This window comes from Parus major, chromosome 26, assembly GCF_001522545.3.
Source record: "Parus major isolate Abel chromosome 26, Parus_major1.1, whole genome shotgun sequence".
In the NCBI taxonomy this organism is placed as follows: domain Eukaryota; kingdom Metazoa; phylum Chordata; class Aves; order Passeriformes; family Paridae; genus Parus; species Parus major.
Genome location: NC_031795.1, coordinates 613,777 through 622,556, shown reverse-complemented (window position 1 = coordinate 622,556; position 8,780 = coordinate 613,777). Strand labels below are relative to the sequence as shown.

The 8,780-nt window shown below is 58.9% G+C and overlaps 2 protein-coding genes across 8 annotated transcripts in view; both read left to right on the top strand.

Moving 5' to 3' along the window:
- LAD1 (ladinin 1) overlaps positions 1-8,174 on the top strand; it is a 12,658-nt gene extending 4,484 nt beyond the window's left edge. Inside the window, exons 3-10 of one of the 2 annotated variants that reach the window (XM_019009034.2) lie at positions 1,453-2,155; positions 2,542-2,682; positions 3,391-3,440; positions 4,144-4,216; positions 4,773-4,904; positions 5,198-5,287; positions 6,753-6,830; positions 7,129-8,174. In XM_019009034.2, coding sequence (XP_018864579.1) covers positions 1,453-2,155; positions 2,542-2,682; positions 3,391-3,440; positions 4,144-4,216; positions 4,773-4,904; positions 5,198-5,287; positions 6,753-6,830; positions 7,129-7,137 — 1,276 coding nt within the window. In that variant the 3' untranslated portion in view covers positions 7,138-8,174. Of the gene's footprint in view, positions 1-1,452; positions 2,156-2,538; positions 2,683-3,390; positions 3,441-4,143; positions 4,217-4,772; positions 4,905-5,197; positions 5,288-6,752; positions 6,831-7,128 lie in introns of both variants that reach the window. The other variant, XM_015650339.3, reaches the window with a different exon arrangement.
- A 362-nt stretch (positions 8,175-8,536) lies between these two features.
- Positions 8,537-8,780, top strand: part of TNNT2 (troponin T2, cardiac type) — a 14,141-nt gene continuing 13,897 nt past the window's right edge. For 3 of the 6 annotated variants that reach the window (XM_033519933.1, XM_033519934.1, XM_015650379.3), the window contains exon 1: positions 8,537-8,728. The gene's annotated coding sequence lies outside the window, so the exon portion shown is untranslated. The remainder of the gene's footprint in view (positions 8,729-8,780) is intronic. The other 3 variants (XM_019009023.2, XM_019009024.1, XM_015650376.2) reach the window with 1 other exon arrangement.

Here is an 8,780-nt window from a genome sequence, read left to right as displayed (position 1 = left end):
CACAGGCTGGGGATGTGTTGGGTGGGCTCTCCAGGAGGAGCACAGGCTGGGGATGTGTTGGGTGGGCTCCAGAGAAGGAGCACAGGGGGATGTGTTGGGTGGGCTCCTCAGGAGGACAAGGGGGGATGTGTTGGGTGGGCTGGGATGGGTTCCAGAGGAGGAGCACAGGGGGATGTGTTGGGTGGGCTCCAGAGAAGGAGCACAGGGGGATGTGTTGGGTGGGCTCCCCAGGGGGACAAGGGGGATGTGTTGGGTGGGCTGGGATGGGCTCCCCAGGAGGAACACAGGGGGATGTGTTGGGTGGGCTGGGATGGGTTCCAGAGGAGGAGCACAGGGGGATGTGTTGGGTGGGCTCCCCAGGAGGAGCACAGGGTGAGGATGTTTTGGGTGGGCTCCCCATGGCCCAGGAGTGCTGGGACAGGGCTGGTGCCAGGGCTGAGCCCTGCTGGGGGCTGCAGGTGGGATCTGCAGCAGGAAAGGGCTGCTCAGCTCTGCAGGGCAGGAGAGCAGAGCAGGCAGAGCCTGGCTGCCTGTGCTGCCCGTGCTGCCCCTCTGAACCTCACAGTGACGCTGTGGGACCTTGGCTGAAGCTGGGACCTGACCCAAGGGCTTCCCAGTGGTGTTTCCAAAGTCCCTGGCTGCAGGGAGCTGGCATTTGGAGGTGCCCTGGGACCAGGCTGCCTTTACACAGCCTGCCCCACTCTCTGATCCTGGCAGTGTCCTGTATTTAGGTGGTTTGTGTCCACTCCAGAGGTGCTCCTGTGTTTCAGACAGGATGGAGTTAGGACCCTTGGTCTGGGTGGGGGCTGGACATGACTAAAATGAACCAGCTGGGAAGGACAAATTCCTCTTCCCTGGTGCTGACACAGGCTGGACATGTGGTGATTGCAGCTCAGGAGGAGGGCAAGTGTTATCCCATCTCCTTCCCAGTCCTGGGGGTGTGCAGACACAGCCTGCCAGGTGTCCTTCTGCCCCTTCCCAGACCTTGTGCCTGTTTGCACAGGGAGGGAAACAGCTTTTCACAGCCTGTGTTGGTACTATGCGTGGATCTGCCACAGCAGATTGACTCCCAACCAACATTTCCCACTTAAAGTTGGTGGGATTTTTCCTGTTCTGGTGAAGAGTCACAGCTGCACCTCTTACCCAGCAGCAGCCCCAGCACACTGCCCCGAGCCTGGAGCTCCTTGGGACTTGCTGGGTGCTGGTGTCCTGGATGGAGCTGCAGAAATGATTCATCTCTATGTCAAAAGGAAAAGAAGATTTTTAATCCATTGTTTTTCTCAGCTGAGCTGGGGTGATGGGGATGAGAGCCCTGGTCTGCAGGGAGGACTCCAGGATGTCAGTGGGATTTTTGTGCCCCTCCCCAGAGCCTTTTGCCTCACTTGCTGCATGAAATCCTCCCCTCTAGCCCCAGGTTCTGGAGCTGTCATTCCATATTGTCCCTGTCCCTAGGCCTCCATCCCTGGTGAAGCTGCAGTCCCTGGAGGATGGGGAGGAGCAGAAGCTCTCAGAGGTGCTGAAGACACAAGAAGGGAGAAGGACGAGGTGGCTCCCAGGCGTGTGTGAGAAGCTGGGGCAGGATTCGGAGCAGAAGGAGCCGGGGGTGGGAGGAGGCTGCCCCGAGCCTGGAGCGCAGCCCCGCAGGAGGGAGGAGAGCGGCCGGGCTGCAGAGCAGGGCCAGGAGCCGGCCAAGGACAGAGGGGACCCAGCAGGACACAAGAACCCAGAGCCAGCCAAGGGCAGAGGGGACCCAGCAGGAGACAAGAACCCAGAGCCAGCCAAGGGCAGAGGGGACCCAGCAGGAGACAAGAACCCAGAGCCAGCCAAGGGCAGAGGGGACCCAGCAGGACACAAGAACCCAGAGCCAGCCAAGGGCAGAGGGGACCCAGCAGGACACAAGAACCCAGAGCCAGCCAAGGGCAGAGGGGACCCAGCAGGACACAAGAACCCAGAGCCAGTCTCTGAGAGGAAGGGGATGGTGAGGGCACGGCTCCAGGACAAGGAGCAGGGAGTGTGGACTCCTCGGGGGGAGCAGAGGAAGGAGCCGCCCGAGGTGGGGAGCTGCCAGCTGCGGGAGGTGAAGATCCTCACCAGGGTGGGAAACCGGAGCACAGAAGAGAAAACCTCGGCTGGGACCTCATCTCCAGAGCAGCAGGTGAGCAGGAATGGAGGAGGTACCAGGCCTAGGGAGGAGCAGAGAGAGGGACAGCCCAAAAGTACCAGGAGGGAAATGGGACCTGAAGGGCTCTGGGGGAGGTTTCTCTGAGAGCTGCAAACCACGAGGTGGTGGACAGGGTCCCAGCACCTCCTTCCCCTCCCTGGTCTGTGCTGTCCTCATCACCTTCTCCATCAAGTCTCTCTGATTGCCATCGTGGTGGCACTGGAGGGCTGTTTGGGACTCTGTGTCCAACTGAGACAGGAAAGGTTTGGAGGGTTTTGATCTCAAACTCCAGCCCAGTTCCCACCCTGACTGCTCAGCTCCTGCACCTCCATCTTCTCTCTCTGCTGGGATGCATCTGAGGTCTCCTTTTTCCTCAGCAGCCACCCAGGAACCCCTCAAAGCAGGTAATCCTGGAGTTCCCTCCCCGAGATGAACCTGCAGAAAAGCCAGACCCTTCTCCAACTCACATCACCTTCAGCAGCTCCATCCGACGGGCCAGCCCAAGAACTGTCTCCTTTAGGGTAAGAGCTGAAGCAGCTGGGGAATTCTGGAATTCTGGAATTCTATTGCCCAGTGGAGGCTGGGGGGAAGGAAGGATTGCTTTGGCCTCTGGATTATGTGGGCAGAAGTTCCCAGAAGTGTGTTCACAATTTACCCTTGCTCTGGGCAGTTCTGCTTCCCTCTTCCCCCTGTTTTCCTTCTCCATGTCTGGCTGAAGGTGTGTGGGGTGAGCATGAGTTCATACACCTTGTGCTGGCTAGAAAACTCCCAGGAAGGGATGAGAACACAGGCAGCTCATTGTCCTCAGAATTTCCAGAGCCACAGGAATTACCTTCCAGCCTTTCCAGTCTTCTGTGAAAGCACAGGATAAAAATAACACCCATTCTCCCTCTCATGCCATGTTACAGTCTGAGAATATATTTCATTTCAAAAGAGATCTCTGGAATAAAGTGACTGAAGAGGCTGGGAAAAGCAAGAGCTGTCAAGATCCTCCCTGTTTGAGTCAGGGCTGACTGGCTACACTTGAGTGACGAACATGAGGCTTTATTGGGAATAAAACTGTTATCACCATAAAGTGTCTGCAGTCTGGGGAGCTTTGAGATACGAGATAAGTTTTGGTGTGGGTGCAAATGGAGCTTTCCTGGGGCAGATCAGTGAGATAACACCTCCCATACTTGTCTTGGATAACCAAAGCTCACTGCAGGATCTCCTCTCCTTGTGTCTTCCAGATCATCTCCAGGAAGCAGAAAGAAGAAAGCCCAAGCCCTCTCACAAGGAGGTCAGCACCTCTCATGTTGCTTTTTTTGGTCCTGCTGGGCAGGAATTTCCATCCTTTGTTTTCCAAAGGAGGAGGAGGAGGAGGAGGTGATGGGGCCTGACTGGCCTGGCACAGATCTGCTGGACATTGGTCCCCAGGGTGCTGGACTTGGCAGGGGACAATGTCCAACGTGCAGCTTGCATCTGATTGAGATCCTGGAACCACAGAAAGGTTTGGGTTCCAAGGGACCCTAAAGATCTCATTCCACCCCCTGCCATGGGCAGGAATATCCTCCACTCCCCCAGATTGCTTCAATAGTCCCCAGCGAGCCCCCAGTGTCTCCTGAGTCACGTAGGTCCGTGTTGGTGCTTGTGTCTGCACAGGTCCCATCCATGGGGAAATCAAAACAGGTCCATGAGCAGCCAGATCTGGCTTTGGTGACCAGACCAAGGGATCCTCCACCTCTCTGGGCAGCTGCACACTGACACTGGGGGTGATGCAGTTCAGAGCTGGCAGAGCTGAAGGCAGGCCAGGCTGAGGAGCTCTGAGATGTTTCAGTGTTCCACCTCTGGGAAGGTGGTGACACACAGAGATCTCAGTCAGCAGCAGGGAATGGACTGCTTGCTTTAGCAGGAGTGGGGACAGAGCCTTCTCCTGCTCCCCAGGATGACTGGCTGGGTCCCAGGAGATCCTGAGGGGTTTCAGCTCTTCTCTTCTTCACCAGTGCGAGCCTGAGGATCCCGGGCAGCAACAGCACCATTGGGGAGAAGCTGGAAAAATACAACTCGGCTGTGCAGGTACCAGAGACCCTTGGCAGAGCCAGGCAGGGGTGGGAGAGATGTGTGGAGAGACAGAGAGGGGTGGCCTGAAGCCAAGTGGGGAGGGGAGGGCCTGAGCCTGCCCCAAATACTGGAGCTGATGGGGATGGAGATGGTCCCAGGCAGGAAAAGGGACTGGGCCCAGGGTTTTAGGAGCAGGAACCCTTGGGGAGGGTCTGGGGGTGCTGCATGGCCCTGCAGGGAGGGGATGGCCTTTGGGGAGGGTTTGGGGGTGCTGCATGGCCCTGCAGGGAGGGGATGGCCTTTGAGGAGGGTCTGGGGATGCTGCATGGCCCTGCAGGGAGGGGATGGCCTTTGGGGAGGGTCTGGGGGTGCTGCATGGCCCTGCAGGGAGGGGATGGCCTTTGGGGAGGGTCTGGGGGTGCGGTGGTCCATTGGGGGAAGCAGTGCACAGGGCTGTGAGCTGATGATGGTGGTGGGGAGCAGACCCCAAGGGGCTCAGGGTGTGACCCTGACTTTGCTGCTCACCCCTCGGGGTACAGCACGGCCCTGCTGACTCCCCTCTCTCCCCCAGCGCTCAGAGGGGGTGAAATCCTCCGTGCCTGTCCACAAGAGTCGCCCGCTCTCCTCGGAGGGGGTGGCGAGCAAGCGCAACTTCTTCGAGGGCAGCGCTCCCGGCAAGGCAGAGGCAGCGGTGGTGAGGAAGGTGAGGCAGGAGCTGCCCTGGGCTCAGCTCCCAGCGCCTCTGTGCTGTGTCTTTGGGACAAATCCTGCCCCTGGGGCTCAGGCTGGCAGGCTGAGCAGGGCTGGGCTGGCGCTGGGTGCCAGGGCGCTGTTTGGGCACAGGGCTGCAATCTGAGGAGCTGGGATGGAGCCAGCAGCGTGTGGGCTGGGCTGTGCCTGCAGCTCTGCTCGGGCTCCCCGGGCCCTGGGCACTGCACTGGGTTACACTGGTGCACAGGGAGGGCTGTAACCCCAGTGTCCCTCTCTGTGCCACAGGACAGCCTGAAGATCCCAGGGTCAGTGACATCCCGCATTAATCTGTGGATCAGCCGGGCTCAGGAGCCTGCCAAGGAGGAAAATCCCAAGGTACCAGCTGGTGTCAAGCTCAAGGGAGGGCCCTGAGACCAGGCAGCCCCACAGGACACGGTGCTGCTCCTCAGGGTGGGGATGAAGGGGGGATGAACCCTTGGCTGAACCTATTGAAGGGTTTGGGAGCAGTTTAGGCAGGTTTGGAGACCTCAGAGCTGCAGGGCCACCATGATGACATGTCAGGGCTCTGCTTGTTGCTGTGTCCTGACTGTGAGCCCACAATTCCTAAGACAGCAGGAACAGATTCCTCACCCCTTGGTGGGTTGAGGAGGGAGCAGGAGCATTTCCCAGGACACACAGGGGTACCTGACCCCGGCACCCCAGCATGATCCCATCTCTGCTATCCCATCCCCTCTGGATGAGCAGCTCTGCCTGGACACCAGTGGAGAGAAGCTGTGTGCTTGGTCCCTCAGCTCTGAGGGGCTTGGAGACCTGTGTGTGCTTGGAGAGGTCCTGGTGCATGTCTGGAGTCATCTGCACCCCTGAATGAAACCAGACCCCAAAAACAGGGGGTTTTGTGGCTGTGGGTGCAAAGTGCCTGGCCAAGGGGACTCAGAGGTCATCACTTGGCCACTGTGACCACTCCCTGAGGTGTGCAGGAGAGGGACAAGAGAGCTGCTTGCCCCAGGGTGCTTTGGTGTTCTCGGAAAGGAGGAGCTCAGCAGGTCCTGGGCAGGTCTCTCTGCTCACACAGGGAGGGCTTTGGCCACTGCTCGTGGCAGCCAGCTGGCCCAGGAGGTGCAGCTCCAGCCCTGCAGCCAGGGAAGGCGAGTCCAGGCTGGGCTGGGCAATCAACACCACCCAGATGTGCCTGCAGCAGGCGCAGGGTTTGCTCCTGGAGCCACTCCTGGGGAAAGCCTGCAGCTCCTCGATCACTTCTTGTTGTAGTGCATCTAAAAATCTTGGTACCTCCCAAGGGTTAAACCCACCTCTGGTTTGTGTAATGTTAGTGCCTACCTGAAAACCTTCTCTCCCTTCCCCCTTCCCATTGGCTGTGACCTCCCTGCATCCCCTGATCACCCCTGCCCCCAGGTATAAGAGATAAAACCCAGAGCATTTTGCTCTCTCTCTTGCCCCGGATGGACGACAGACAATAAACCCGGGATTATTCCAGCAAGTTTGAGCCTCCTGTGTCTGGATACCTTGAGTCCGTGCTGTATCCACTCCAGGACCCCCTCTGCCGCCTGTGCCCTGAGACGAGCAGGCTCTCACCACGGGGGGTGGGACAGAGGGGTCCCATCGGGGAGGAGGACTACAACAACTTCTCCTTCAATAGCCCCTGCTCTGATTCTGTGGAGCTGCCCTTGGCTTTGAGGGTGTCCCAGGCCCAGGATCCCAAAGCTGGCTGGTTTCACCTGCACACTGTGTGCCTCAGGGTTTGGATACAGTCAGACCAAGGCAGTGCTGCACACCATGCACAGAAAAAGCTTTCTCCTGTCACTTCTGACTCTCCTGTTTGCAGGAAATCCGGAGAATCAACAGCCTGGCAAAGAGAGATGTCTGGATAAAGCAGCCTGGAGACACCTCTGGGGACACCAAGGTAATTATGGAGCTGCTCTGAAGCCTGGTGCATCCTCTGAGGCAGGACAGAGGCAGGATATGGGGGACAGGGGACGTGGGGGGTCTCTGTGGCTTTGGAGAGGACAACTGGAGGCATCTGTAAGGGAAAGAAGGGCTCTGCCCTGGGAGGAGAAGGCAAGTGGGCTGTGATGGGATTTAGGGGATGCCTGCCTGCCCCATCCCCTGCTGGGGACAGCCACTGTCCTGGTTAAAACAGCTGCTGGTGGGGTGGTTTCAGCCTCAGGCACAGCCTCAGTGGTTCCCACTTTCTTTTCCAGCTGCAGTAATACCAGCTGTGGTATCAAACCATCTGGGAAAAACTGGTTTGCTCCAAAGATCACAGCCCAGCCCTACCCAACCGTCCAAAAGCCACTGCCACGAGTCCCCTGTGCCACGTGTGGCTGCAGGCCAGGTCATGGGGTCCTCTGCTTGTGGGATGGGGAGGAAGAAGCCTGGCAGAGTGTCCCTGTGCCCCCAGTCCCCACTCACTGCCTGTCTGGGGGTGTCCAGGCCACCAGGCTCCCCACAGATGCTGAAGACAAACTCCTGCCTTGTTTGCCCACCACATTTTGCTGTTCTGTTCCTGATCTCTGCCCGTGCCCCAGAACTGCCCTGGCAAAGGGGATCCCCCACACTGCCCTGGCAGCTGGAAGATGTCAGTGGGGCGAGAACCTGCCTGGCCAAGGGAGTTCCAGCCTCACCTCCATGGACAGTGCCCGTCCCTGCTGCCTGGGGCAGACAGTGTCACCCCCTGCCAGGCTGTCACTGCCAGGGTGACCCAAGCAGAGGATGATGTTCATGAAGTCACACCAGTGCTCCGAGGTGTCCCATGGAAGAAGGGGGAGCTTGGCCCTTCCTTCCACACACAGCTGAGCCAGAGACTGCTCCTTGTCCCCGTCCCTGCAGGCAGTGACCCCTCATCCAGTGATGCAGGGAGGGTGAGCTGGCCCTGGCTGTGGTCACAGCCCCGTGTGGGGCTTTTCATGGAGCTGAGTGCCCTGTGCTGGGCCCCATTTCCCTCCTGCCTTCCTGAGCCCTTTGCTGTGTAGCCCCTGATCCTGCATTCCCTGTGGAATGTCCCCAGCAGGGACAGGGGATGCTCTCTTCAGGCCTTTAGGGTGCCATGGACAAAAGGCTCAAACTCTCTTATTGGGGCCATTCTTTGGGTTTGGGTTGTGCTTTGAGCCACCACTGAGGTGACAAATCCAGTGTGGGAACCTGCTGCTGCCCCTGGGGCTGATCCTGCTTGTAGGGCTTGGCAAAGGACTTGGGTTTCTCTGTGCTTTTTTTTTTTTTTCTAATAAAAGTTTCTCTTTCTAAGACACTGCTGGTCACCTGCTGCTGGTCTGGGACTGGAAACTTCCCTTCCCTTCTCCCGACAAGGGGAAAAAAGGGAAAACCCCGAATCAAATGTGTCCTGGGGGGTTAAAAACAGACCCGTCCCCTGTTTCAGCATCCCGAGCTGAGGAGCTGCCGGGCAGGGTCGGTCCCTGCTCCTGCTTTATCAGTGTCCCAGCCCTGGTGACAGCTGGGCTGCCTTGTGTCAGCCCCTCGGGCACTCGCGTATCGCCGGCCCGAGGGTTTAAAATAGCAAATCTCTGAGGCCACACAATAGCTTGGGCTTATATGGGCTCCTGGGGGGGAAGGGGGAGCGGCAGAGGGGGCCGGGGCCGTGGCTGCCGAAATAGCAGCTCACAAGTGTTGCATTCCTCGCTGGGCGCCGGGCACATTCCTGCGGCTCTGCCCGCCCCGGGGTGGGCGCTGGAGCCCCCTTAAAGCCTCCTGCCACAAAGAGCCTTCCCCACAAAGAGCCTTCCCCACAAAGAGCCTTCCCCAGACCCGCCGGCTCCCCGAGCTCCCGGCACCACCGCAGCTCAGGTAGGGCTGGGGGTACCCGCCCCTCCCCGGGGGGATGCTCTGGATCCAGACC